The 27498-nt window shown below is 63.3% G+C and overlaps 2 protein-coding genes across 5 annotated transcripts in view; one reads left to right on the top strand and one right to left on the bottom strand.

Annotated features, from left to right (window-relative positions):
• The first annotated feature begins 1617 nt into the window (after nucleotides 1-1617).
• STAB1 (stabilin 1) lies at nucleotides 1618-27226 on the top strand. 3 transcript variants are annotated; one of them, XM_055558771.1, is made up of 69 exons: nucleotides 1623-1983; nucleotides 6112-6248; nucleotides 6561-6676; nucleotides 6885-6970; nucleotides 7041-7110; nucleotides 7503-7598; nucleotides 7864-7974; nucleotides 8215-8411; nucleotides 8612-8742; nucleotides 8913-9037; nucleotides 9321-9400; nucleotides 9585-9722; nucleotides 9862-10002; nucleotides 10145-10207; nucleotides 10495-10608; nucleotides 10686-10739; nucleotides 10979-11059; nucleotides 11405-11563; nucleotides 11975-12037; nucleotides 12277-12372; nucleotides 12618-12704; nucleotides 12971-13082; nucleotides 13531-13717; nucleotides 13820-13913; nucleotides 14016-14174; nucleotides 15332-15427; nucleotides 15950-16045; nucleotides 16187-16234; nucleotides 16383-16513; nucleotides 16669-16780; nucleotides 17155-17232; nucleotides 17322-17420; nucleotides 17548-17646; nucleotides 17728-17859; nucleotides 18108-18236; nucleotides 18375-18431; nucleotides 18808-18891; nucleotides 19339-19534; nucleotides 19651-19746; nucleotides 19839-19884; nucleotides 19980-20056; nucleotides 20233-20358; nucleotides 20526-20599; nucleotides 20726-20800; nucleotides 21051-21173; nucleotides 21447-21494; nucleotides 21707-21784; nucleotides 21898-22044; nucleotides 22417-22557; nucleotides 22640-22699; nucleotides 22914-23090; nucleotides 23174-23260; nucleotides 23373-23522; nucleotides 23625-23681; nucleotides 23762-23963; nucleotides 24231-24380; nucleotides 24465-24569; nucleotides 24698-24805; nucleotides 24887-25080; nucleotides 25177-25321; nucleotides 25401-25534; nucleotides 25624-25789; nucleotides 25865-25974; nucleotides 26057-26176; nucleotides 26255-26404; nucleotides 26484-26588; nucleotides 26671-26817; nucleotides 26900-27016; nucleotides 27089-27226. In XM_055558771.1, the coding sequence occupies exons 1-69, from the start codon at nucleotides 1903-1905 to the stop codon at nucleotides 27143-27145; spliced, it is 7707 nt and encodes a 2568-aa protein (XP_055414746.1). In that variant the 5' UTR covers nucleotides 1623-1902; the 3' UTR covers nucleotides 27146-27226. The 3 variants fall into 3 exon arrangements, with proteins under 3 accessions (XP_055414747.1, XP_055414746.1, XP_055414745.1); XM_055558770.1 differs by having other exon boundaries at nucleotides 6073-6248; XM_055558772.1 differs by lacking the exons at nucleotides 25401-25534; nucleotides 25624-25789; nucleotides 25865-25974; ... (4 more) ...; nucleotides 26900-27016; nucleotides 27089-27226 and having other exon boundaries at nucleotides 1618-1983; nucleotides 6073-6248; nucleotides 24465-24805; nucleotides 25177-25315.
• Nucleotides 27154-27498, bottom strand: part of NT5DC2 (5'-nucleotidase domain containing 2) — a 51752-nt gene continuing 51407 nt past the window's right edge. For both annotated transcript variants that reach the window (XM_055558811.1, XM_055558812.1), the window contains exon 14: nucleotides 27154-27493. In XM_055558811.1, coding sequence (XP_055414786.1) covers nucleotides 27232-27493 — 262 coding nt within the window. In that variant the 3' untranslated portion in view covers nucleotides 27154-27231. The remainder of the gene's footprint in view (nucleotides 27494-27498) is intronic.

Genomic DNA, 27498 nt, shown 5'->3' with positions numbered 1-27498 from the left:
TGGAGTCTGGGACAGCTCTCTGTGTGGGGTCTAGGGGTCTCACCAGGATGGCCTGCAGAGGAGGTAGCCCTGGTGCTGGATAGCGGGGAGGAGGACCCCGTGCTGTCCATGTCTGGGCTCATCTCCTAAGAGGTGGCTTGCTTCAGGGAACCCTGCTGAGGTAGGACGTGAGGTTTCTTTGGGAGCCAGCCCCTGTGCCCCATCCTTCCTCAACCCGTTCCTGCCCCGCAGCAGGGTCCCTGAGGTCCGCTCGCCTCTCCCTCATCCTGGCCCTGCCAGGAGCCTTGGGTCCTAAGGTTGCAGGACCGTTTGGGACGAGCAGTGCTGGGTGGTGGAGGAGGGGTCAGCCTGGCTCCCAGGCCTGCCTCGCCTCGGTTTTTCCTGGTGCAGCAGAGTGGGGAATCCTCGCCTGGAGGGCCCATGACTCTCAGGAAGGCTCTGGCGGATGGGGGCAGCCACCAAGGGGAGGGTCTCCCCCTTCACCTCCCCTCAGCCAGATGTTGAAGATGAGCCCTGTAGCCTCTCAGCTGGTACAGGAGGGGTCACTGCCAAGTCCCCTTCATTGGTCTTCATTGGTTACATCGTCCATAAGTGGAGCGTTGCAGTCCAGAGGCAGGGCCCACCACGCGTACACCTGGACTGCTGTTCCCAGACCCCGCAGCCCAACAGGTAAGTGCAGACCCCAGCCCGGGTCCATGAGGACGGGACCTGGCCGGGATCATCTGCAGTGTAGTAGGGGGCAGGGTACCCACAAGCCGCAGACCTGGGATTGGATCCTTCCACTGGTTAGCTGAGTGATCTTGGATGAAATTCCCTACCCCTTTGAGCCTCCATTCCCCCACCAGTATCAGCGTAGTAAGAGGAACGTCTCATTCATTCATCCCACCAATCTGAACGGCATCTATGTGTGAATCAGCCAGCCTCCGTCCCTGCTCTCCCGTGGCTGACATTCCAGCAGGGGTTCAAAAATAAATAAAACAGCGCTCGCTGGTGGCCAGTGCTAGAAGGGGGTGTAGGCTGGAGACCTCTGACCTGAGACTGAACTTTGTGGTGAGTCTTGTTTGGATCTGGGGGGTAACGGCAGTGCCAAGGGAGCTTACTCTATGCTTAGCAGAGTGTTGATAGAAAAACCTATGGTGGAACAGAGTAGGGGGAGCAGACAGCAGGTCAGAGAGGCCAGCCTGGTGTGGAGGGGGGTGCAGGGTGCAGGGGGAAGCCTCAGGACTGAGTGGAGACTGGACTGGGGCAAGAGGGATACTGACAGTGGGGGTGCCCCTTGGGAGAGGGCCTGTGGTGGGGATGGGAATCCGGGGGTGGTGGAGGCTGAGTGGGGCAAGCTCAGTCAAGGGTGAGCAAGTGAAGCCGGGCAAGTGACGGGGAACAGCTTCCACTTAGCACAGAGGCTGCCAGGTGCCCTGAGCAGCTGGACAGATGGAGGCAGGCAGACCCGATTCTGAGGCTGCCCTCTCCCCGACCCTCCAGAACCCCCAGAGCCTCTGAATGAAACATGCTGGGCTTGTAGGTGCTTGGGGTGAGGAGTTGTCTGCATCTGCCCCTGAATGGGCTTTGCCAACTCTGATACACCCCAGGCTTGTGGCTAATGGGCTTGGAGGCTGTGATGCCAGGAGGAGGGTCCCGGGCCAGGAAGTCCCCAGCAGGGCCCAGGCATCCATGCAGGGGTCAGTGGCCAGCACCTTCCCTTCCGCCTGCAGGCTGCTGATACGCAGGAGGAAATCCTGGCGGGTTCCTGTGGGGGGGAGCTGGCGGGGCCTCCCGGCTGCTTTTAAAGCGCCTGCCCGCCCCGTCTTGCCTGCTAGCGAAGTGCCTGCCTCCTAGAGCTCGTTCCCCACACCGCTGCCCTGATTCTGTCCCGGACAACGTGCCCGCCAGCCGCCACTGGCCATGGCGGGGCCCCGTGGCCACCTCTTGCTCTGCTTCCTGGCTCTCTGCTTGGCAGGCCCCAGCTTCTTTGGGGAGCAGAAGGTGAGTATGAGCTGGTCATCGGTGGGGCGTGATATCCAGGCTCTCCTGGCCATGGTGGGAGCAGGGAGGGTGTGCTCATGGAGCAGGCACAGGGCTGGTGACACACACGGCAGCTGCTGCTTGTCTGACCTTCTCTGAGCCGGACGGAGGGCTGGGCTCTTGTGCCCACTTCCCCAGGCTGAGGTCTGTGTTTTCAATGCTTTGGGGTGGCAGGGAAGCTCAGCCTTCCCTCCTGTCTCTGGCTAGCCAGCCAGGTGGTGTGGGCAGCTCTCCCAGGGCTCCCCAGCCTGAGGGTTAGGGGTATGGAGCCAGGCCCATCCCCCTGCCTGGAATGAGGCCCGGTTTCTCTCTGGCCCTGGCTTGAGGGTGGGAGATGTGATCACCCCCAACCTCGCGGAGCTAACAGACTGAGAGGCTCACAGTCTGAGAGGCTGTGCGTAGGCGTGTTGGGTGTGTGTGCACGTGTGTGTGTGCCTGTGTCCTGCCTGAGAGTGCCCAGAGGCACAGTGAGGTCTATGCATACCCAGTCCTCCTGGGCAAACAGCAGCCACTAGTCACACCCTCACATCTAAGAGCTGCTGTTCGCCAAGTACACAGCCCTGGGCACAGGGACGTCATGCCTTCGAATCCTCCCAGTCCCCGAGCAGCGGGCCCTGTTCTCCGCCTGAGGCAGCCAAGGCCCAGGGATTATAGAGACAGGTTGGTCCTGCTCCAGAGCCACGCTCTGCGAGTCCCGATCCAGCCACGAGGAAGGAGCTGACAGGGTCCGAGGGCACGGCTTCGGGTTTGTGTGCACAAGCCCCCTTCGGACTGCCTGTCTGCAGATCCGCCCAGGCCCCACTGTGGGGGCATTATCCTGACTGGCGTTTCTGTAAGACCCCCTACCCTCAGCGTGGTGACAGTCCTCGAATCACTGACAGGCAGACTGAGGTCCCAAGAGGGCAAGGACTTTCCCAGGGCCCCACTGCCAGGCAGGACCAGGTGGGGACCCAGGCCTCGTGCCACCATGGGGCTCACTCATTCGCCTATGGTCTCTCAGAGGAGGGGCGGGAAGAGGGGCCTCCCCAACTTCAGGGCCAGGTCAGGGTTGGGGATGGGCAGATCTGAGGCTGAAAAAGTTAGGGAGATGGTGGCAGAGCCAAGGGTTTCAGGCCATGCTGATCCCTGCAAGTGGTTCCGGCTCCCTCCCTGCCTCAGTTTCATCATGTGTACAACACAAGGGAATTTCAAAGGTCACCTCGTGTTCTTGTGACAGGGGTCTTTGGAGGGATACTCAGGCTGGGAGTTTTTCCTTGTCACATGTGTGCTGCATGCTAAGTCGCTGTAGTTGTGTCTGACTCTTTGTGACCCCATGGACCGTAACCCACCAGGCTCCTCCGTCCATGGGATTCTCCAGGCAAGAATACTGGAGTGGGTTGCCATTTCTCCAGGGGATCTTCCCGACCAAGGCATTGAACCCATGTCTCTTAGTCTTCTGCATTGGCAGGTGGGTTCTTTACCATTAGCACCATCTGGGAAGCCCTTTCTTGTCACAGACCACCTGTAAATCTGCCTTCTGGGCCTGGGGCTCAGCCAGCTGGGGCAAGGCAAGTAGGCCCTGGGGATTTTGTCAGGAATGTGTCAACGCTGGCCTCTCAGCACTCTCGGCACCTTGTGTAGCATGAGACTCACTGTGAACCTTAGGAAACTGAAGTTCTGAGGGGACGGATAACTTTTGGGTCACAGTTAGTGAGGAGTAGGACTCTGCCAGATGGAGGTTCAGGCAGTGAGTCAGGGAAGGCTTCCTGGAGGAGGGGGCTTAGCACCTGCCTACTCAAGTCTCTCTCAGTGCCCCTTCTGCTGGGCACATGCTGATGCAAGTGAAATCTGCAGGCTTCAGCTGGGGTTTGAGGGGAGAGGGACATTGATCTACATCAAGGAGAAGTTTGGAGATCCCTTGGTCTTGAAGGAGTTTGGGTTTTGGGCCCTAGACCCCAGCTTGGGGGAATTTCTTTCATCTTGTCTCAACAAGCTTAATACCTCGTGTCTCCTTAACTTCCCCAGCAGTGTCTCTGTGGGAAGCAGACGTTGCAGAATCAGTTCTGGATTAGGACAGGGAGGGGGGCAGTGCCCGCCTGGCTCAGACGGGTCCTGAGATGCCCTCGGGAAGAAGGGAATCTGATTCAGCACTCGGCTGGGATCCAGCTGCACTCCACCCAGTGGGATGAGTGGTGAGGTTGTAGGCCGCCAGGCAGAGGGGGCCTGAGTGCCCACCTCCGGTGAGGTCCCAGAGAGGTGTGATTTGGTCACTGGTTTATCCATCCATCCATCACCGATTTACAGATGCAACATCGCCTGATTGTGTATCCACTCCACCAGCAGGGCACAGGCTCCAGCTTCCTCCCATACTGGTAACTCGTGCCCTACTTAATGGAACCCCCTTCTGTCCAGGAGTAAGGACGGTGCCCTCTCGCTGGCCCCAGGCCCCTGGTGATGGTGCTGGCAGCTGAGTCTGGCCGGCCAGGTGGTCCTCAGGGGAAGCAGCTGCGTGCCAAGCCTTTGCCCTGAGCCAGCAGCTGCCTGGCTGGGAGTTACCCAACTTCCTAGTCGCTCTCTGGGTCAGCAAAGCCCAAGTGTCAGGATGGGGAATGAGACCACAGCATCCAGCCTACAGCCAGCCTGAGGCCTCCTACAGCTACTTCCCTCTTTGCAGACCACAGAGGGAGCGGAAAAGACCAAATCGCAGCAGTGGGGAGAGGCCCTGGGCCCTTCATGTTCACCAGAAAAGGGCTCAGGCGCTATTTCTCCTTTTCTCTCGCTTGGGGAGCTGCACATCTGTGATGTGTTCTAGGAAAGAAATATTCTGGGTTCACTCCCTTTGGAGTGTGTTCAGCATTTTTCAGATGGGAACTTCTCAGCATCTCCAGGCCAGGCCTCCAGTCCCTAAAGCCTCTCCTCATCAAAGTGCTCCTCCCTGGGGTCTCTTCTCCCCCGGCAGCCGGGAGTGTCGCTCAGGGTCATTGCTAGAGAAGACTGGAACATTGTTGCCACAATGGTAGCCCCGGTGGTGGTGGACTTGGGGGAGCTGTGACAGGCCAGCAGGTGGGACTTGAGGGCTTTCTTGGCACTTGGATGACTCTCTTCCCTGTCCCCTGCTCTGTTCTCCATGCAGCAGTCAGAGGACCCACTGAAAACACAAGTGAGTCCCGGCGCTCCTCCGGACTCTACCTCCCCTCCCTGGCCTGGCCCAAGCCCCTCTGCCCGTCTCTGCCTCATCACACGCGGCTCTTTGCTTCTTCCCACTTACTGGCTTTTACCTCTCCTGTCTCCTCTGCCAGGAGCACTGCCTCTGATCAGTTTTCATGCATCCTGCAGGTCCCAACTCAATGGCTGCCTCCCCGGGATGGGTCCTCTCAGCTCCCTCACTGCCAGCACTGCCCACCTAGTGATGGGCAGTGGCCCCCTGGGTCCCAGCTGGCATGTGGGGTCGTGGGTTAGGCCTGGACCAGGGCCTGGGGCTGCTTGGCCCAAACTCAGACTCCCTCCCACACGCCTGCTCACGTGGGTCTATTGCAGGCATGGTGCCGGCTGCTGGGCCTCTGACCTGAGGGAGCAGGCAGGGCCCTTGGCTGGCAGAGGCGGTCAGCATAGAGCTAGGGATGTGCTCAGAGCAGGGGGCCAGCTGGACGGGCAGCCCCGCAGCGTGCGGCTGAAACTCTCGTCCTGCGTGGGGCTGGGGCATGGTGTGGCGGTGTATCTCTGTCACTTAGCATTTGTTTTTAAATGAAAGGTGAGAATTGGCACTAGGCTGAGAGTCTAGGTTCAAGTCCCTGAGTGGCTACGGGTGAGGGCCACTTGCCCGGGGTTCAGTTTCCTCCTCTGAATCACCCAGAATGGAACAAAAACGCCAGATGCCCTTTATGTCAGAAGGCACAGACTCGGGCTTCTTTGTGTGCCTCCGGGCCCCCAGGCAGAGGTGTGTGGCTGGGGACAGCCTGTGACAGGCAGGGTCCCCCCAGACTCAGGACCTCCTCGATGAACAGATGGGGAACCAGCACCTGGAGAGGGGTGCTCGGCCTCGCTGTGACCACGAGTCCTGGCTGTGTGCAGGGTCCAGGCCCCTCACTGCAAACCCTGCCCCTGGGCCAGGTCCGGTCCAAACGCTGCGATGTGAAGACCAAGTTCGTCACTCACATACCCTGCACCCCGTGCCCTGCCATCAAGAAGCGAGTGTGTCCCTTGGGCTGGATTCGGGCCTTCCCGGAGAAGATCTCACAGGACTGCCGGTGTGCATCCCCACTGTCGCTTGCTTCCAGGGCTGTCCTGTGGGGTGGCAGAGGACCAAGAGGGCTTGGCAGGCCTGGGGAGATGAGGGCAGGGATTCACTCATCTACATGTCTCTTGGCCCCTCCAGTGAGACAGGTAGGCAGGGAGAAAGGAGTAGGAGGCGGGCCTGACGCTATTTACTGAGCGTCTGCCGTGGGCCAGGCGGGAAGGGATGGGGGGAGTAGTGAGAGCCACGGAACCCAGGGTGGGAGGCTGGGCTGGGGGCTGCAGGGGGTAGTCCTCACCTCACCCTGCCCATCCTTGGTCCCCAGATACGAGGTCCAGCTGGGGGACTCTCTGTTGTCCATGAGCGGCTGCAGCCTGGAGTGTTGGAAGGACATGGTGCAGAAGGCCTGCTGCCCGGGCTACTGGGGGTCCCAGTGCTATGGTATGGGGGGGGGGTCCCAGCCCTGCTCCTCACGCCCCCGCCCGCTGGCATGCTCCTTCATCTGGCTCATTTAATGCACAGCTTGGCCACCTGACTCTGGCTGCCCCCAAGGGAGGGACCACGTCTGGGGCTGCCCAGAGCTGCTGGGCTTGGGCGAACTGGGGGTCCTCGGGACAGACCTGAGTTCTGTGGGGGGGCGGTTCCGCAGAGTGCCCTGGCGGTGCCGAGACCCCATGCAGTGGCCACGGGACCTGCCTGGATGGCCTAGACGGGAATGGGACCTGCGTGTGCCAGGTGAGGGCCTGGTGGCACTGGGTGGGGGGAGCATGAGGGGCTGCACTAACTTGATGCATCTCTCCACCAGGAGAACTTCGGTGGCTCAGCCTGCCAGGAGTGTCGGGACCCCAACAGGTTTGGGCCTGACTGCCAGTCAGGTGAGTGCTGGCCCAGCAGGAGGGTAGGGCCGGTGTCCACTTGGGGGCCAGTGTGGACCCAGTCCCTCCAACCAACCGCTGTCAGACTCCCTCTCAGCCGTCCAGCCTCACACGTCTCCTATGGGGACACGAGCTTTGCTTGATCACATCTCTAGCCCTTGCACGTGCTGTTCTTGGAGGCCTCCTCCAGGAAGCCTTCCCTGAGCCCCCATACTAGGCCAGGTGCCTGCCCTGGGCTCCCACCTCCCCTGCAGTCCTGCCCCACGCCTCTGTCATCTGGAGGTTGTGCCTGCGGGTGCTGAGTTCTGGAGATGCAGAGGGCAGGGGCTCGACATCCCCGTGTGCCTGCCGGGTGGGGCCGGGATCCCACTTTCCCTGCGTGTCCCTCCCAGTGTGCAGATGTGTACACGGCGTGTGCCGCCACGGGCTGCGCGGGGATGGAAGCTGCCTGTGCTTCGCTGGATACACTGGAGCCTACTGTGACCAGGGTGAGCAGCTGCTGGGCTGGCACTCCTCACCAGCTAGAGCAGGATGGGACCTCTGCCTGCAGCCAGCTTCCTTCTAAGTGTGAGAGGCTCACAGCTGGCTGGGGGAGCGGGTGTCATCTGAAACCTTCACCGCCCACAGGCCCAGAGAGGGTGGGGCCCTGGCCAGGGTCACACAGCAGAGTGGGCAGAGCCTCTTCGCTCCAGTGTTCCTCCCCAGCCTGGAACCTGGAGCTGCTGCAATAAATCCTCTTCCTTCTCCACTCAGAGCTGCTCGCCTGCCAGGCCCTAAACTGTCCTCGGAACTCCCAGTGCTCTGAAGAGACCCCATCCTGTAGCTGCCTGCCTGGCTATACCCAGCAGGGTCACGAGTGCCGGGGTAAGTCAGGGGTCTAGAGGAGGCCGGGGCCCCAGCTCAGGACGAGCATCCTTTTAAAGCAGCGAGTATAATTTGGCCATTTTCAGGGAGGGAGAGCTATCCCTGAGGGAGGGAAATAGGGCCCGTCCCCAAGGTGTGGATCAGCCTGCTCACCCGTCTCTGGGCCATCCTGGTTAGAGGCTGCAGAGGGCGGGGCTCCTGGGGGCCCGGCTCATGTGGGCTCTCTCTGTGCCCCTGCAGCCTCCGACCCCTGCCGGCCGTCACCCTGCTCCCCGCTTGCCCAGTGCTCTGTGGGCCCCGGAGGGCAGGCCCAGTGTCGCTGCCCTGAGAACTACCACGGGGATGGGACGGTGTGTCTGCCCCAGGACCCGTGCACCACCAACAACGGCGGCTGCCCCAGCAACTCCACCTTGTGTCTGTACAGGAAGCCCGGCCAGGTGAGCTGGCGGCCCCCAGCGCGCCCCCACTCACTCTGGCTGTGGGTCTGTCACGGCTCTGGGAGCCTCAGCTGCCCCATTTATAAAATGGGAGGAGGATGACAGCCTGCGTCTGGGAGGGCAGCCGTGGGGGCCCAGCGGAGCTTTCTGGGTTCTCATGGATGTGATGTCACCCCACCCTCCCCGGCTGGGCGGGCCAGGCCTCCTGCTTATGTAAGCCAGGCCTGGTCAGCATTGGCCACGACGCCTCCGCGGGCTGCTTCGCCCACTGCTCTGCGTTCTCCTGTGACCGCTCAGCCACCTGCCAGGTGACCCCTGATGGAAAGACCAGGTGAGCACGGGGGCCTCGGGCTGGGCCCCAGGGACAGCAGAGAGGGCTGCTGGGCCGGGGTGAGTGTGTACCCGTGCGAACCTCAGGGCCTGTGTGGATGGTGGGTGAAGGTTGGAAGGGGGAGCCTGGCCATGGCCCCCAACCTGACTGGTTTCTACCCACGTACCCAGCTGTGTGTGCAAGGAGGGCGAGGTGGGGGACGGGCGCGCCTGCTACGGACACCTGCTCCACGAGGTGCAGAAGGCCAGCCAGACGAGCATGTTACTGCGGCTGAGAGTCACATTTGCCATGCTGGGTGTGTGACCCTGCCACCTACCAGAGACCCCGCCCCTCACACCCAGCACCCTTGGTGGACTCTCCGGAGATGCCTTGTTTCTCTGCCCAAGAGCTGTAGAAGCAGAGCATGGACTGGGTTGGGGTGCATGATGGAGGTGGGAGCTAGCCCCCCAGATGCCAATGTCCTCATTTACCCGAGACCTACCCCAGCATCCCCCCGCCCCCCAACAATGCTCCAAGACCCAGGACTGATGCCTGAGGGCCTCCCAGACCCATTCTGACATGCCCCCTCCTGCCCCCAGACCAGGGCTGCCGGGAGATCCTCAGCACGTCAGGCCCGTTCACCGTGCTGGCACCGCTCGCCTCCTCCAGGACTATGAACGTGAGCTCCCGCTTCCTCCCTGGACCCGCCCCAGGCTGAAGGGCCTGGAGAGCGTCCCCACCACCCACGCACTCGGGACCAAGCCCTGGGAGGCCCCCTGTCCCCCCATTGCTTGGGCGGGGTGGCACGATAGAGGACCGCCCGCCCTGGGCCCACTCAGCACCCCCCGCCCCTGTGCCCTCAGGCATCCGTCGCCCAGCAGCTGTGCAGACAGCACATCATCGCCGGCCAGCACATGCTGGAGGAGGCAGGGACCCAGGCTCCACGCCGGTGGTGGACGCTCGCCGGGCAGGAGATCACTGTCAGTTTCAGCCGCTTCAGGGTAAGCAGGGGCCTCGGCCTGGAGGCCAGAGGAGTCACAGGTGGGGAACACAGCCCAGGAGGAGGCATGGAGGTGGACAGAGCCTTAGGATAAGGGGTGGGTGTTTGGAGTCTGAGCCAATGATCTCATGTCTCGTCAGAAATATACCTACAAATACCAAGACCAGCCGCAGCAGACATTCACCATCCACAAGGCTAACTACCCAGCGGCCAACGGCCTCTTCCACGTCGTCACTGCCTTGCGGTTGCAGCCTCCACCAGAGCTCCCTGAGGACCCCAAGGTAAGCTATTGTTCCCCCAGCCCTGTGCCACTGGATGACCTCTGACCTGCGCTGAGTTCAGAGAAGGCCCCGCAGCAGCTCTGGGCAGGGTTGGAGCGGAGCACCTTCCCCTCTGGGCCCTCACGCTCATGCCTTCTTACAGAGGACCATCGGCCAGATCCTTGCCTCCAATGAGGTGTTCAGCCGGTTTGAAACCATCCTGGAGGTGAGTCTGGGGGAAAGTCTGATCTTTTGGGCCAGGATCCCTCATTGCCCAGAATGTAGCCCCACAGTGACCTGGGTTTCCGGAGTAGGACGGGCCTTGGCCCACGCCCCTGTCCCAGAACCTGCCCATCCCCATCCTGCAGCTCTGTGGTAGCGTGAACCCATTGCCAGTGTCTCCCACTTACTCCTGGTGGGCATTCCCTGCAGACTGAGCGCCGCAGGGCCCAGGCAGGACTTAGAAGTAAGGGCTGGCCTCGGAGCCCCTTAGCCTCTCTCTCCCCACTACAGAACTGTGGGCTGCCCTCCTTCTTGGATGGGCCCGGGCCCTTCACAGTCTTTGCCCCCAGCAATGAGGCAGTGGATGGCTTGCGGGATGGCCGCCTGGTCTACCTCTTCACGGCGGTAAGCTCATCAGAGAGAGGGGGCTGGGGATACAGGGCCCAGAGCTTTGAGCAGCCAAGACCCCTCTCTCCTGCCAGGGTCTCTCCAAACTGCAGGAGCTGGTGAGGTACCACGTCTACAACCATGGCCAGGTGAGAGGTCCTCTGGGAGGGTGGCCCACTGACACCTGCCTCTGGGCCCTCAGAGGATTTGTTTGCAGCGGCCGGTCTTCCCCTGGGCGGCCTCCTCCTTCCCACTGCCATCTGGACTCTACAGCACAGGGAAGAGTCTAGGGACCAAGGTGGTAGTTGCAAGTCACCTAGGCAGGACTGGGCATGGCCCCAAGCTGTGGCCAGTGCCCGGCCTAAGGCCACCCTTTCCTCCACCCCAGCTGACTGTTGAGAAGCTCCTCTCCAAGGGTCGGGTGCTCACCATGGCAAACCAGATCCTGGCTGTGAATATCTCAGAGGAGGTGAGCGCCACAGGGATGGACCAGTGGAGGGGCTGGTGATGACCAGCCAGTGTCAAGCCTCTTTCGGACCTGCTGTTGTGCTTTGAGCCCTTCGAGCCCAGGCAGGCCCTGTGGGGGTCATGTGGGAGCAGGCACAGCCCAAATCCCTCTCCTGGGTCCCAGCAAACTCGGGGGGCTCCGTGTGGCAGAAACCTCATGGATCAGGGAGTGGAGGCTGGAGCGGTTCTGCCAGGGCAGGAGACATTGCCAGGGGGCAGTGAAGAGGTGGCCGGCAGGGTGGGGCTTGACAGTGTGATGAGTGCAGAGGGGAGCCAGGCCGAGGGTACACTCTGGGCTCTGCCACAGGGGCGCATCCTGCTGGGACCTGAGGGGGTCCCCCTGCGGAGAGTAGATGTGCTGGCTGCCAATGGTGTGATCCACATGCTGGAGGGCGTCCTGCTGCCCCCGAGCATCCTGCCCATCCTGCCCAAGCTCTGCAACGAGGAGCAGCACGCGGTCGTGGCGGTGAGTGCCGCTTGTGTGGGGGCCATCTTCCGGGGAGAAGAGGCGCCTCTGTCTAGTCCTCTAGAGAGTGGGTGGCTCTGGGGCTCGGGCGTAGGCCCCACAGTTTGGCCTGGATGTCCCCCACCCAGCCCTCAGCAGTCCTCCTGACAGGCCCTTGGCCATCACTCATGCCTTTCCACCCTGTTCCCAGCCTCCCCGCCCAGGCCTCGGCTGCTCTCACACGAGCTCTCTCTCACCACGAGGCCTTCACCCTCTTCCCTCTGCCTGGAACGCCCCCTCCCCGCCTCCCCGGCCCCTCCTGTGGTGACTCTTCTCCTGTCTCAGGTCTTGGCTCAGTGCCACCGTTTTAGGCTTTGCTAAATAAATAAACCATGACTAAGCCTTCTTCTCTCCTCCCCCTGCCCTGCCCAGGGCTCCTGTGTGGACTGCCAAGCCCTGAACACCAGCACGTGCCCCGCCAACAGCGTGAAGCTGGTGAGCATCCCCTGGCCCGGCCCTTGGGGGCTGACTCCTGACTGCCCAGTGAGGTTTCTGCCCTGGGTCAGGGTGGGGAAGCTGGGCTGGGAGACTCGGCTGGCCCTGGAGGCACAGCTCCGCTGACAGCAGAAGTGCCTGGCCCAGGGGTGGGGGTGAGGTCTTTTGACCAGGGCTGCCTGGCGAGGGGGCCAGCCCAGGACCCCTGCCTGCTGACCAGCCTGGCCCGGCCCACCCAGGACATCTCTCCTGAGGAGTGTGTCTACATCCATGACCCTACTGGGCTCAACGTCCTGAAGAAGGGCTGCGCCTACTACTGCAACCAGACCATCCAGGTGAACCTGGGCATGGGATGCTCGCTGCCTGGCGACCTGGGGCACTGGGGCACCCGGGGCACCCGCCAGGATGGCTGGGTGGGCTGCCATCCTCAGAGAGCTGTGCTGCATCCTAATGGTGGAAAAGGTGTCCCAGAGGGGCCTCGGCCACCCCCTGCTGCAGACATGGGACCAGGGAGCAGAAGCCAGCTGGACCTGGGGGTCAGCGTGGCTCCCAACAGACCCTCAGATGTGTTCTCTTACAGAAACCTGGCTGCTGCAAAGGGTTTTTTGGGCCTGACTGTTTACAGTGTCCTGGGGGCTTTTCCAACCCCTGCTATGGCAAAGGCAACGTGAGTCCTCTCCTGCCCTGGCATGAGGGGTGGGGGGATAGGGGCGCCTAGGTTGAACAGAAGTCACCTGTGAACCCTTCAGGGCCAGGTGCCTTTTAGGGGGCTGGTTCTTTTGGCATTGTCCGTGATTCAAGATCTCTTCCAGCAGGAGGTCTTCTGCAGGGAGCAGGAGTGCAGAGTTAGGCTGTGGGGAGAAAGGGGTGTTGGGGGAGAGGGTGTGGATAATCGCCTCCCGGCGACTGTTCTTGCCTCCTGCTCACCCCCAGTGCAGCGATGGGGTCCAGGGCAGCGGGGCCTGCCTCTGCTTCCCAGACTACAAGGGCATCGCCTGCCACATCTGCTCCAACCCGAACAAGCATGGAGACCAGTGCCAGGAAGGTGGGTGGTCCTGGCCAAGGCCCCCTGCCAGGGAGATAAAGGATCTGCTTGCAAGGTGGGCTGGGGACTCCCAAGACATGAAATAGAACCTCAGGAAAAAGGGTTCAGGCCACAGATCATGGAGAAGGCTTTGGAAACACAAGCAGGTGTCTGATCCATGCTGGAAAGACAACCACAGTTCAATCTAAAGCATGAAGGGTTTAGGTCAGACACACAGAACTTTGTGATGGTGTTGGGAGCAGGGCAGCTAGAATAGGGTGACTGTAAGCAACGAATTGCTCTGCTCTTGTTTCTTCGTGTCTCCTTTCGAGTCTGGGATGACTTGACTTTGTGACCCTGCAGTCAGACCTTTTCTGGCTGCTCCAGCCCCAGCATTGCCCAGCTGCGTCCTGGCTCCCAGCCAGCCATGCCTCTGCCTCAGTTTCCCTGCTCCGTCTGCTCCTTGCAGACTGCGGTTGTGTCCACGGTCTATGTGACAACCGTCCGGGCAGTGGGGGGGTGTGCCAGCATGGCACATGTGCCCCAGGCTTCAGCGGCCGCTTCTGCAACGAGTCCACGGTGAGCTGTGGGTCCACGGAGCAAGCCCAGCAGTGCCACCCACATGCCCGCTGCGTTAACCAGGGGGGTGTCTCCAGGTGAGGACGTGGGCTCCCTGTCTGCTCCCCCGCCCGCTGTGACCGTGCTTTGCTCAGAGCTCCCTGAGGCTCACTAGAGGCCCTTCGTTCACCCACCCCCAGGTGTCTCTGTCTGGATGGCTTTGAGGGTGACGGCTTCTCCTGCACACCCAGCGACCCCTGCTCCCGCCCAGACCGCGGCGGGTGCTCGGAGAACGTGAGCATGGCCCCTGCCCTGAAGGCCTGACCCATGGGCTAGAGGCGGGACTCCCTCGCCCCCAGCCTGCCACCCTGAGTCCTTTGTCCATGGCTCTCACAGGCTGAGTGTGTCCCTGGGGCCCGGGGCACCCACCACTGCGTGTGCCACAAAGGCTGGAGTGGGGATGGTCGTGTCTGCGTGGCCGTCGACGAGTGTGAGTTGGACTTGCGAGGCGGCTGCCATGCTGACGCCCTCTGCAGCTATGTGGGACCCGGGCAGGTGAGCTTGGCAGGCCTCAAGAGAGCAGGGTGGGGTGGGCGTGGGGGACTCTCCCCCCAGCTCATCTGACTCTAGCAACATCCATTCTAAGAACTCAAGCTCAGGGTCTTAAACCTCAGACACGATGCGAATCCAGTTCTGAAATGTTGAGTTGTACAATCTGAAAGCAGCGGACAGGTGCTAGATGCCAACATGAAGGTCACAATAGTTTGAGAGGAAGGTGCCAGTCTAGGGCAGCATTGTTTCCAGACCAGAAGGCTGTGACTCCTGCCTCTCAGGGGTGAGGACTCTCATAACCAAGAATCCACGAGTTCTCTGCTCTAACTGGCCTCTGGGGCCATTGTCTTATGATGAGTAGCTCATCCACTCGCTCGCTGGTTTCCCACAGGTCACCAGGCACCTGTCACAGGCTAGTCACTGTTCTAGATGTAGGGATTCAGTACTGAGCAAAAGCTCGAAGAGACCCCTGCCCAAGGAGAGTGACATCCTGAAATCTGTAGACTCATGCACATCTAGCTCTGGGACTTGGGAGTCTCAGAATCCAGTCAAAGGATCTCAGAACCTGAAAACTTCCCTGTGAGGCCTGGTGAGCCCGCGGACTGGCTAGCGTTGAAGAATCGAACATGCAAGCTGGGAGGCCACGCCTGGCTGTGTCAAGGTCAGCCTCTGGGTGGTCCGGGCTGGCGCAGGGACCCATGGGGCTCCCTCTGCTCCTGGACCACACCCATGGGGCCTCAGCAGAGGCACTCAGGTGACCTGAGAGCTGGATGTGAACTCCATCAGGAGCTTTCAAGTTCAGAGCTGAGGATGGAGTAAGCAGGTGGAGGTGCCCCCAACACACAGAGAGGGGCAGCTGAGATCCGGGGAGTCTCCCCTGCAGTGTGGACGCACGCTGCAGACCTCAGCAGCCTGGCCGGGCCCCAGGCTGCACGGGAGGCCCCTCTCGACAGCATCACTTCCTGGGATTCTTCCGGAGAACCAGTCTCCCCTCAGGGCCTCAGTCTCGGCACTGGAACGCGACCCTCGGAGGGTGGGGCTGGGAGAAGCTCCTCCGGGGTCTGAACAGGCGCGCGCCCTTGCGGGCTGAGTGCTTGGGGAGGAAAGGGTTTTGTGCTTCTGGTGTGACGAGGCTCCCGCCCCCACCTCTCCGTCTCCAGAGCCGGTGCACGTGCAAGCTGGGCTTCGCGGGAGACGGCTACGTGTGCAGCCCCATTGACCCCTGCCGGGCGGGCAACGGGGGATGCCATGATCTGGTGAGGGGGCCCTGAGAGGTCTCCGTGCCCAGGGGAGGCATCGGGGTTGGGGGAGGTTGGCCCCCGCAGTGTCCTGTCTCCGGTCAGGATAGGGATCCTTCTGCATCCCAAATCTGAACCCTGTCACCTGCTTGCCCTTAAGACAGCTTTGACGCCTCCTTATGAAGGCCATACCCCTGCCCAGACTCCATCCCCACTGCCCGACTCGCCTCCCCGCCCCACACCTTTGGCCTGGCTAGCTCCTCCTGCTCTCAGCTCAGGCCTCTCCTGAGGGTCCAGGGCCTCCCGGCTGCCCCGTCTGCTGTGGTGGGTCAGTGTGACCCATGTCAAATGCTCACTGGTCTTGGGGGGCAGGGCCAGGCCCAGCAAAGGAGCCACTTGAACACAGACTGGGTGGAGAGAGAGGGGTGGGTAGGTGGACAGACAAGTGGATGGGCCGGGGTGAATGGAGAGATGGACGGGGGTGCTATCCTGCTCGCCATCGGGTGCTGAATGGAGGCCGTGTCTGCCCTTCCACCCCAGGCCACCTGCCGGGCAGTGGGGGGAGGCCAGCGGGTCTGCACATGTCCTCCTGACTATGGGGGTGATGGCTTCAGCTGCTACGGAGACATCCTCAAGGTGAGTGGTTCCCTGCTCTCCAACAGGAGTCCTCTCGTGTACTTGGGGGTGGGGAGGGCGGTGGGGCAGTGCTCAGGGTCCCTGGGAAGGGGCTCAAGTCTGGCCCTAGATGGGTGACTTCAGCTTTTTCTCTCCCTTCAGGAGCTGGAGGCAAATGCCCACTTCTCCGTCTTCTACCAGTGGATTAAGGTAGGATTGGGTGGAATGCTGGGCTGGGGACTCACATCCAGGCCACGTAACAGCTGGAGGTGGAGGGCAGGCCAGGAGGCTGGGGACTGCAATCTCAAGGCGGTGGCTGCCTTCATGACTCCTGTACCTCCACACACCGTGTGCACAGGGGGCTGGCATCACGCTTCCTGCTGACAGCCAAGTCACAGCCCTGGTTCCCTCGGAGTCTGCCATCCGTCGGCTGAGCACCAAGGACCAGGCCTTCTGGCTTCAGCCACGGCTGCTGCCGCAGCTGGTCAGGTGGGCTGCCAGGTCTGGGCTCTTGGAGGGGGCTCTCATGCGAGACCCAGCCCCTCCCCAGAGGTCCTCAACTTGGCATGTGTTCACCCTTTGGGGTGAAGTGTGTAGGTTACACTAACCTGGTTCCACGGCCCCCCTAAACTGTGTTCCCCCAGGGCCCATTTTCTCCAGGGTGCCCTGTCCGAGGAGGAGCTGGCCCGGCTGCACGGGCAGAATGTATCCACCCTGAACCCCTCCGTACACTGGGAGATTCACAACGTCAGTGGGGTATGTGGTGGGCTTTGGGCAGAAGGGGCCCTATGGGCATGGGAGCGATTCGAGTGGTGGCTGCAGGCTTCAGCCCAGGGTCCCCTCACCCTGCCAGGGCCGAGCCCAGACGCTGTGCTCAGGACACATTTGCTGCTGGGCAGCGTCTTCGGGCCGGAATGAGTGCCCGGCTGGGCTTGTCCATTGTGGTCTGCATATGCCACCTGTCCCCTCATGCCTGGGCCCCAGTGAGGGTCTGTGTGCCCATGTGGTAGGTGCTGAGTCAGAGGGTGTCCAGGTCGGTTGGGTACCTTGTGGCCAGCAGCCTCTGTTGGTGCTATACCCACTCTTAAGCGTCTGCCTGTGTCTCCTGAACTCTCCCTGCTGCCTTCCAGAGGGTCTGGGTGCAAAATGCCAGCGTGGACGTGGCTGACCTCCTTGCCACCAATGGAGTCCTCCACGTCCTCAGCCAGGTATGGCTGGAGGGGACATGCGCACAGGGATGCTTCTAGGCAAGACAGGGGGCAGGGACGTGCTGAGCAGCTCCCGTGCTCCGTGCCAGGTCTTACTGCCTCCAAGAGGGGATGTGCCGGGGGGGCAGGGGCTGCTGCAGCAGCTGGACTCGGTGCCTGCCTTCCACCTCTTCCGGGAGCTGCTGCAGGTAAGGGCGGGCGGAGGGGGGCGTCTGGTCAGGGGCGCCCTCCCCCTGGCTGTGACCAGGCTGCTGGCTCCCAGGGCGGGGACTGAGGGCGAGCGGGCCACCCCTGACACCTGCCCCCTGCGCCTAGCGCCACAAGCTGGTTCCCCAGATTGAGGCTGCCACCGCCTACACCATCTTCGTGCCAACCAACCGCTCTCTGGAGGCCCAGGCCAACAGCAGCAGCCTGGTGAGATCACCGGGACTGGGGCCACCGGGGGCGGGCCAGCCTCCCATCGCACGGCCCTTGAGCTTCTCCTCCTCGCTCCAGGACTCAGACGTTGTGCGACACCACGTGATCCTGGGCGAGGCGCTCTCCACGGAGGCCCTGGGCAAGGGGGGGCACCGCAACTCCCTCCTGGGGCCTGCCCACTGGCTTGTCTTCTACAACCACAGTGGCCAGGTTGGCACTGGGCAGGGGGTGGGCAAAGGAGACCCTGACCCCAGCACCCTGCTCCTGAACACCCCTTTCCTTTGGAGTTCCCCCACCTGGGCACCTCCAGCCTGTGGTCCAAGGACGGCCCATCCTGGGAGACCCCCCCTAGTCCATGGGGTTACGCCAGATCTGGGGCACCTCCCTGGCCTGCAGCCCCTGAGGTAAGGGTGGGGAGGGGGTGGGAAGAGGGCTTCAGCCTCTGCCCCTCACCCCAGCCCGAGGTGAACCATGTGCCGCTGGAAGGCCCTGTGCTGCAGGCCCCTGGCCGCTCGCTCTTCGGCCTGTCGGGGGTCCTGACGGTGGGCTCAAGCCGCTGCCTGCACAGCCACGCAGAGGCTCTGCGGGTAAGAGGCCAGGCAGCGCTGGCTAGCGGGAGGGGCGCCTGGGGAGGGTGGGAGAGCTGTTAGCCCGCCGAGGAGGCCAGGTGGGTTTGGAGCCCCCCGCCTCAGGGCCGCCTAATTCTCTGCCCTCTTTCTCCTCAGGAGAAATGTGTGAACTGTAGCCGGAAATTCCGCTGCACTCAGGGCTACCAGCTGGAGGTGAGAAGGGGCCCGGCTCATTGCGTCCCTGCTCCACTGGCCACACGCCAGAGGTGTCCAGGCTCCCCAGCCCAGCTCTGCTCACTGGGCGTGGACTCCTGGACAGCGTGGGCCACTCGGCTTCCCTGGAGGCCCGAAGGCCTGGGTCATGTCTGCCCAGAGGAGGCCTCACCCAGACTCACTCAGCCTGTGGCCCATGTCTGGGTCTCACCCACCCTCTCTTCCTGGGGTCTGTCCTGGTCCTTCTTTGACCCTTTTGCTATCTGTCCTGTTCACCTGTCTCACCCGCTGATCACTGTAGTCTGTCGGTCTGCCCATTCGCCACCTTGCCCTTCCCTGACCGCTGGCTGAGCCCTCTGCCTGTCCCCGTTTCCAGGACACCCCCAGGAAGAGCTGTGTCTACCGGTCTGGCTACTCCTTCCCCCGGGGCTGTTCGTACACGTGTGCCAAGAAGATCCAGGTTTGCCCTGAAATAGGCCCTCCACCCCACCCCCAACTTTGACCAGAGAGGAGGTGGGAGGGGGGCAGGGCAGGAGGCCAGATCAGGCTTCAGGGGCAGTGGTGGGGGCTGGGACAGAGATGAAGCCAGGAAGCCACGGCCTGGAGGAAGGGGAAGGGAGAGAGGGCTGAGGTTGGAGGGGCCGGTGTGTGTCCCTGAGACCACGTCTCCAGGGACTAGGGGTGCAGAGGGGGAGAAAGGGCTCAGCCTGGAGCTGACTGCACCAGCCAAGCCCTGGGGCAGCAGTGGGGCAACTGCGCCCCTCACCGTGGGGTCCGGCCTGGCCCTTCTTTCAGTTCTGTCGCAGAGGCTTGTAGAGGGCAGGCTCCATTTCTCCGAGGCCCCAAGATGCCCGGCCCTGCCGTCCCCACGGTTTCCCACCCCCTGACGTCCTCATGCTCCCCGCAGGTGCCTGACTGCTGCCCTGGCTTCTTCGGCACCCTGTGTGAGCCGTGCCCGGGGGGTCTGGGTGGCGTGTGCTCAGGCCACGGGCAGTGCCAGGACCGGCTCCTGGGCAGCGGGGAGTGCCGCTGCCATGAGGGCTTCCACGGGACGGCCTGTGAGATGTGCGAGCTGGGCCGCTACGGGCCCAACTGCACCGGAGGTGAACCCGGGGGGCGGGCAGGAGAGGTGGGGACGCCGGCCAAGGGCAGCAGGCATGGAGACCCCAGAGCAGGGCACCGGCTGATGCCTGTCCCCCCCACCCCGTCCTGCTCCCAGTGTGTGACTGTGCCCATGGGCTGTGCCAGGAGGGCCTCCGCGGGGACGGAAGCTGCGTCTGCAACGTGGGTTGGCAGGGCCTCCGCTGTGACCAGAGTGAGGAGCGGCCCCCCAGGGAGAGGGGCGAGCACTGGGGAGGTGGTTCCGGGGTCTGCATGGTCACAACCATCATCCTCCTACCCTCCCAGAAATCAGTGGCCCTCAGTGCCTGCAGAAGTGTGACCCCAATGCCAAGTGAGTGAGCTCGGCCCTGGGGCCAGTGGGCGGGGGTGCTGGGGCCAGGGCGGGGGCCCAGCAGGCCTGCCTGAGCTATTGCTGTCCCCCCCCAGCTGCGTGCAGGACTCGGCTGCAGCCCCTGTCTGCGTCTGTGCCGCGGGGTACTCGGGTGATGGCGTCTCCTGTTCAGGTCTAGCCACTCCACCGCCCCAGAGCCCTTTCCATGCCCTTTAGATCCAGTCTCTGTCCCCTCTGGGGTCTCACCCTCCCCCTGGCCGTCCCCTTTCTCGCCTGCGCTGCTTCTAGTCCCTGCGGTCCCACGCCCCTCCACCCTGCTCATAGCTCTCTGGGCCCGTCTGCCCCTAGTGGTGGACCCATGTGCGCGTGACCATGGCGGCTGCTCCGCCCACGCCAACTGCACAACCGTGGCACCTGGTCAGCGGACATGCACCTGCCTGGACGGCTACACGGGCGACGGGGAGCTGTGCCAGGGTGAGGCTGGTGTCCTCCACCAGGGCTGGCGCAGGCTGAGGGTCTGGCTTCAGTCAGACCAGGACGGGCTGAGGGGCACACGGGAGTGTGGGTGCTGAGAGTAGGGGGAGAGCACCCAGACGGACGGATGGAGGGGCTACCTCTCATCCCAGTGCCTCTTCCCCCAGAAGCCAACAGCTGTCTCATCCGCCATGGGGGCTGCCACATGCATGCCGAGTGTATCCCCACAGGCCCCCAGCAGGTGAGATGACTGGGGGAGCCGTGCACTGGGGCTGGGCCGTCCCCCACAGGGCAGGTGCTCCTCAGACCAGGCCCTCGGAGGGGCGCGCCTCCATCCAGCAGCCCCGCTGACTGGGATCTGTGACAGGTCTCCTGCAGCTGCCGCGAAGGTTACAGTGGGGACGGCATCCGGGCCTGTGTGCTCCTGGACCCCTGCTCCCAGGTCAGGCCCCCAGGGCACCCCCAGTGTCCAAGAGGGAGGGGCCAGGGAGGGGGTGCCCAGACTTCCTGAGCCCCAGCGGGGTCCTGAGTGCCTCTGAAGGGACAGCCACCTTCGCCACAAGGTCAGGTGTGAGCAGGAGGAAACGGGTCTCTGGGGCGTGGACAGGGAAGCTCGCGGCCCCTTCCCCAGGGCTGGTCAGGGCCGAGGAGGGCTGGGAGTCACCGCTGCCTCTCTCCTGTCCCCACCGCAGAACAACGGAGGCTGCAGCCCCTATGCCGTGTGCAAAAGCACGGGGGATGGCCAGAGGACCTGCGCCTGCGATGCGGTCCGCACCGTGGGGGATGGCTTCACCTGCCGAGCCCGCGTCAGCCTGGTAATGACGCCCAGGGAGGGCCCCGACCCGACCCTGGCAGTGCCCCCCATGGGCCTGAGCCATGGTGTTGGCTATTGCTCCTGATCCTGACTCCACCTGGGCCTGACCCAGTTACGGTCCATGAACCCATTCTGATCTCAGAGCAGACTGCCCTGGCTTTCCTTTCCTCATCTCTGCCTTGGCCAGACCTTGGGCTCCCGGTGCTGGGACAAGCACCAGCCCTGACTGCAGGCCGACTAAACTCTGAGCTGACCCTTGCCTTCCCTGCCTCAGGAGCTGCTTCGGGACAAGCACGCCTCCTTCTTCAGCCTCCATCTCCTGGTGAGTGACCAGCTGGCCTCCACATCCTTGGTCCAGCCTGGGTCTCTCTGACCTGCAGGTCCCACCTGTCTCTGAGCCTTGATAGTCTTATTTGGTCAGAAGCTGGCTGCTGGTTTGGTTTCTGAGTCCAGGTCTTTCCTGGAAAATCAGTAGAAGCCTCAAGTTGGTCCCAAGTTGCCCTTCCCACTCAAGCTGTTACCCTCTCCCCTCAGGAATACAAGGACCTCAAGGGGGACGGGCCTTTCACAGTCTTTGTGCCGCATGCAGATCTGCTGACCAACATGTCACAGGTGACTCAGCCCTTGGAGCAAGGCTGGGGCGGGGTGGGCCTGCTGGGCTGTGGGCCCTGCCTGGGCACAGAGGTGGCAGTGAGGCCCCTGCACCCTCGTGACTCCCACTGTAGGACGAGCTGGCCCGCATTCGCGCCAATCGCCAGCTTGTGTTCCGGTACCACGTTGTTGGCTGCCGGCAGCTGCGAAGCCAGGAGCTTCTGGAGGAGGGCTATGCCACCGCACTCTCGGGGCATCCGCTGCGCTTCAGCGAGAGGGAGGTAGGCCCAGCTCCGCCCGCCCCCGACACGGGCTGTCCACAGACCCAGCACTCCACTGCTCTCAGGGTCCTCGCCTGGGCCCTGCGCCCGTGCCTTCAAGACCCTCTCACCTTCCCAGGCTGGCTTTACTGACAGGGAGATGACACCAGCCCTGGACGCTGCCTGCTACCAGCCAGGGGCTAGTCCTGGGCTCAGGACTTCTGAGTGTGGCCCCGTGTCCGTGGGGCTCCCACCAGCCAAATCCAACAGCTGTTTCCCTGGGCAGGAGGCGAGGCCCGCGCTCTGCCTTGATCCTGCCCACTTCCTTCCCCAAGATTCGCCCAACCAGGCCCCCAACCACTTGGCTTCATTCCGTCCCGGGCCCACCCCCAGGGCAACATCTACATCAATGACTTCGCGCGCGTGGTGAGCAGCGACCAGGAGGCTGTGAACGGTGTCCTGCATTTCATCGACCGTGTCCTGCTGCCGCCGGAAGTGCTGCACTGGGAAGCTGATGCTGCCCCAGCTCCGAGGGTAGGACCTGGCTGCGGGCCTGGGACCCTCCTTCTCCTCCCTCCCCTCCTGACCTCTCTGCTCACTGAGCCCCTGTCCCCAGAGAAACTTCACCGCTGCTGCAGAGACCTTCGGTTACAAGATCTTCAGTGGCCTTGTGACGGTACTGCCCCCGTGTGAGCTTTTCAGTGTGTGTGCTCCTACGTGCCCGCACACCTGGCTACACACATGTATGTACATGTCTGTCGGCCTGGGATGGCTACAGAGGAGTGTGGCTGGTGGGAAGGTCACCCGGGTCCCTGGAGCCTCTCCCGGGCCCCTCCATCAGCCCACTGGCCTCGGCCGGGGCTGTGACCACACGTCCTTTCTTTCACCAGATGGCTGGCCTCCTGCCCCTGCTTCAAGATTCCTCCCACAGGCCGCTCACCATGCTGTGGCCCACAGATTCCGCCCTACAAGCCTTGCCTCCTGATCGCCAGGTCTGGCTCTACCATAAGGACCACCGTGACAAGCTGGCAGCCATTCTGCGGGGCCATGTGATCCGCAATGTCGAGGTAGGTGAACCCCCAGGGCATGGTTCCTACTGCCTGCCCCTCAGGCTGCCCACCCAGCTCCAACCATGGCTCCATGTGTTCAGGCCTTGGCATCTGACCTGCCCAACCTGGGCCCTCTGCGCACCATGCATGGGACCCCCATCTCCTTCTCCTGCAGCCGCGCACGGCCGGTGAGTCTGGGGAGGACACTTGAATGAGGGCAGCAGGAGGCAGTGGCCTGGACAGTGGGGTCTGCAGTACCCCTGTGACACCGCCTGCCTACTGCAAATCCCTCCCCGGCAGGGCGCGCTCACGGTGGGAGAGGACGCCGCCCGAATAGTGCAGCGACACCTGCCCTTTGAGGGGGGCCTGGCCTATGGCATTGACCAGCTGCTGGAGCCGCCTGGCCTTGGTGCCCGCTGTGACCGCTTCGAGACCCGACCGCTGTGGCTGGTGAGGGAGGCCACAGGCCAGACGCGGAGGGGGGTGCCAAGGCCACTTGGCACTGTCCTGTCCACCCACTCGACTTGCCGTGTTGCCTTCCTTTCCTCGCAGAAAGTTTGCAGCATTTGTGGGCTGGAACCCCCCTGCCCTCCAGGCTCACAGGAGCAGGTAAGGGGCTGGGCACTAGGTGGCGGGGCTGGGCAGGGCCCAACAGGCGCAGGTTTGCAGCCCGATCCCTCTTGGCCCAGGGCAGCCCTGAGGCCTGCTGGCGCTACTTCTCCAAGTTCTGGACGTCCCCTCCGCTGCACTCCTTGGCCCTGCGCAGCGTGTGGACCCGGCCCAGCCCCTGGGCTCACCCCCAAGGCCTGGGCAGGGGCTGCTACCGCAGCTGCGTCACCACCACCTGGAAGCCCAGCTGCTGCCCTGGTCACTACGGCAGCGAGTGCCGAGGTGAGTGTCCCGAGGCTGCAGACTCTGCTGCCCGGGCCTCCCAGCCCCCAAGACGGCTGGGAGCACAGCAAGGGGCTCGGGGTGGTCAGGCTGGGGTGAGTGGACCTGCAGGAGAGTGTATTTTGAGCAGGGGGGCGGTGTAGGTGGTACGGGACCTGGTGGACTGGGTTAGGGGTCCAGGTGTTCTCCAGGGCACGGGGGCTGGGGGTGCATGTGCGGGGCTCCTGACGAGGCCTGACCTCACCTCTCTCCTCACCTCTCCCTGAGCTTGCCCTGGCGGCGCCAGCAGCCCCTGTAACCAGCGCGGCTCGTGCATGGACGGCATGAGCGGCAGCGGGGAGTGCAGCTGCCACGCGCGCTTCGCCGGCACGGCCTGTGAGCTCTGTGCCCCGGGAGCCTTTGGGCCCCTGTGCCAAGGTAGGCTGTGCTGCCCGGCCCTGCCCTGCTCCCTGACCCCCCTGGCCCATGTGCCAACACCATCCTGCCTGTCCTTCTCCCCAGCCTGCAACTGTACCTCCCACGGCCGCTGTGACGAGGGCCTGGGGGGCTCTGGCTCCTGCTTCTGTGATGAGGGCTGGACGGGGCCACGCTGTGAGGTGCAGCTGGGTGAGTGGGCCCTGTGCTTGTGCCCACCCTGCACACACCAGTGCGTGCCCCAACTGCACACTCGGACGGAAGGGAGTCCAGGAGGGCAGCCACTAACCTGGATGTGTGGGGTGGGCCCTGGGGGACAGAGCTGCAGCCTGTGTGTGCTCCGCCCTGCGCACCCCAGGCCGTGTGCCGCGCTGGCAACAGCTGTGAGTGCAGCCTGGGCTACGAAGGGGACGGCCGTACGTGCACAGGTGAGCCGGGGCGGAGGGCCCACTCCCCTCCCATCCCCTCCGGAGCGTTACCTGGTCCAACACCCTCCTCCCCACCTCCAGTGGTGGACCTGTGCCAGGAGGGGCGTGGTGGCTGCAGCGAGCATGCCAACTGCAGCCAGGTGGGCACAGCGGTCACCTGCATCTGCTGGCCAGACTACGAGGGCGATGGCTGGAGCTGCCGGGCCCGCAACCCCTGTGAGGATGGCCTCCGTGGGGGCTGCAGTGAGCACGCCGACTGCCTGAACACTGGGCCAGTGAGCAGGGGGAGCCAAGCCACCGGGTTGGGGGGGGTCCCCCCGATTTTGGCTGCCCCAGGCCCCAAAGGGTGCCCACCTGCTCTCCTGCCCCAGAACACACGGCGCTGTGTGTGCCACACTGGCTACGTGGGTGATGGACTGCAGTGTCTGCTGGAACCTGAGCCGCCCGTGGACCGCTGCCTGGACCGGCCGCCTCCCTGTCACGCAGACGCTGTGTGCACTGACCTTCACTTCCAGGGTGTGCTTCCCTGCCCCCTCCCCGCACCCTCACTTTCCCGGGTGGTGGCCCACTGACCATGCACCCCTCCCCTCTGCAGAGAAGCGAGCTGGTGTCTTTCACCTCCAGGCCCCCAGCGGCCCCTATGGCCTGAACTTCTCAGAGGCCGAGGCGGCTTGTGGGGCCCAGGGAGCTGTCCTTGCCTCTCTCCTTCAGCTCTCTGCTGCCCAGCAGGTATGTGGGGCCTGGGAGTCTGAAGCCAAGCCTGTGGGGACCCTTTTGAACTGGGCCTTGGGTCTCAGCCTCTGCTTCTCCCGTTACAGCTGGGCCTTCACCTCTGCCTTGTGGGCTGGCTGGCCAATGGCTCGGCCGCCCACCCTGTCGTCTTCCCCGCGGCAGACTGTGGGGACGGCCAGGTGGGCGTGGTCAGCCTGGGCGCCCGGGAGAACCTCTCGGAGCGCTGGGACGCCTACTGCTTCCGCATGCGAGGTACGGCCGCCCCCAAGCCCGCTCGCTTCTGTCTCCCCGCTGATGCACTCACTCACTGTACTGCCTTCCCTGCAGACGTGGCCTGCCGATGCCGCGATGGCTTCGTGGGTGATGGGACCAGCGTGTGCAATGGGAAGCTGCTGGATGTACTGGCCACCACCGCCAACTTCTCCATCTTCTATGGGGTACCCAGGGGCCAGGGGTGTGGTGTAGCGGGGATCCTTGTGGAGGGAACCCACCCACAACCCTGCATCCCATCATCCCCAGATGTTACTGGGCTACGCCAATGCCACCCCAAGGGGTCTCGAGTTTCTGGACTTCCTGGATGACGAGCACACCTACAAGACACTCTTCGTCCCTGTCGATGAAGGTTTCGCCGACAACATGGTAACGGGGAGTGTGGGGAGCACAGGGCCTGACTCTGCTTGCTGTGCTTGGTCCACAACAGCTGTGCTGTGCCCACAGACCCTGAGCGGTCCAGACCTGGAGCTGCATGCCTCCAACACCACCTTCCTGAGCACCAACGCGAGCCAGGGTGCCCTGCTTCCCGCGCACTCGGGCCTCAGCCTCGTCATTGGCGACCTGGGCCCTGGCAACAGTTCTCGGGCCCCTGAGGTGAGTCTGGAAGCGGCCCCTGCCCTGCTGGCCCAGCCCTCACTGATCATCACTGGGCCTGACTCCAGTCTCCCTACAGGTCCCAGGGGCAGTTGTGGTCAGCCGCGTCATCGTGTGGGACATCCTGGCCTTCAACGGCATCATCCACACTCTGGCCAGCCCCCTGCTGGCGCCCCCGCAGGCCGTGAGTTGAGCGTGGACAGGCAGGGTGGGGAGGGGTGAGGGGGCCGCTGCGGCCAGGTCCCTCACGCTCTCCTTGTTTGCAGCGGGCAGTGGTGGCCCCAGAGGCCCCGCCTGTGGCAGTGGGCGTGGGGGCCGTGGGGGCTGCTGGAGCCGTCCTTGGCCTGGTGGCCGGAGCCCTCTACTTTCGTGCCCGAAGCCGGTCCACGGGCTTTGGCTTCTCTGCCTTCCAGGTAGCTGGGCAGGGGGCTGAGGGAGGTGTGGGATCTGGGCCAGCAAGGCTGCTAAGGTCTCACAACTCACCTGCCTTTCTAGGCAGAAGATGCTGCTGCTGATGACTTCTCCCCGTGGCAGGAAGGGACCAGCCCAACTCTGGTCTCCGTCCCTAACCCGGTCTTTGGTAGCCATGAGGCCTTTTGTGAACCCTTTGATGTGAGTGGGGGGTGGCAAGGGGACCTGGGACCCAGCCTCGGCCCAGACACTAACCGACAGCTGCCCGCTCAGGACTCGCTCCTGGAGGAGGACTTCCCCGACACACAGAGGATCCTCGAGGTGAAGTGACGCAGAGGCACGAGGGAGACGGCTTTTATTGCCCGGAGAGGGCGGGACAGGTGGGGCTGGGCCTGATCCAGACAATAAAGGTACTCTCAGCGGATGTGCGCCATGTCACTGAGGAAGGGCGTCTTCATGCAGCCGGTGCAGAGCTGGTCCATCCAGAGCGGCGCCTCGTGCTGCAGGGGGGTGCGGCGCGGGTAGAAGGTGAAGTCCACGCGGTAGTTGAGCAAGCAGCTGAGGGAGGCCATGTAGAGGTCAGAGAAGCGCACCAGCCGTCGCGAGAAGTAGGTGGGGTTGTGGAAGGTGCGGAAGATGCTCCCAAACTGTGCGTTGAACAGCGCCTTGGTGACGCACCTGCC

This window comes from Bubalus kerabau, chromosome 20 (assembly GCF_029407905.1).
Source record: "Bubalus kerabau isolate K-KA32 ecotype Philippines breed swamp buffalo chromosome 20, PCC_UOA_SB_1v2, whole genome shotgun sequence".
Taxonomy (NCBI): domain Eukaryota; kingdom Metazoa; phylum Chordata; class Mammalia; order Artiodactyla; family Bovidae; genus Bubalus; species Bubalus kerabau.
Note: the sequence above shows the minus strand (reverse complement) of the source record. Positions and strands in the feature narration are given on the sequence as shown.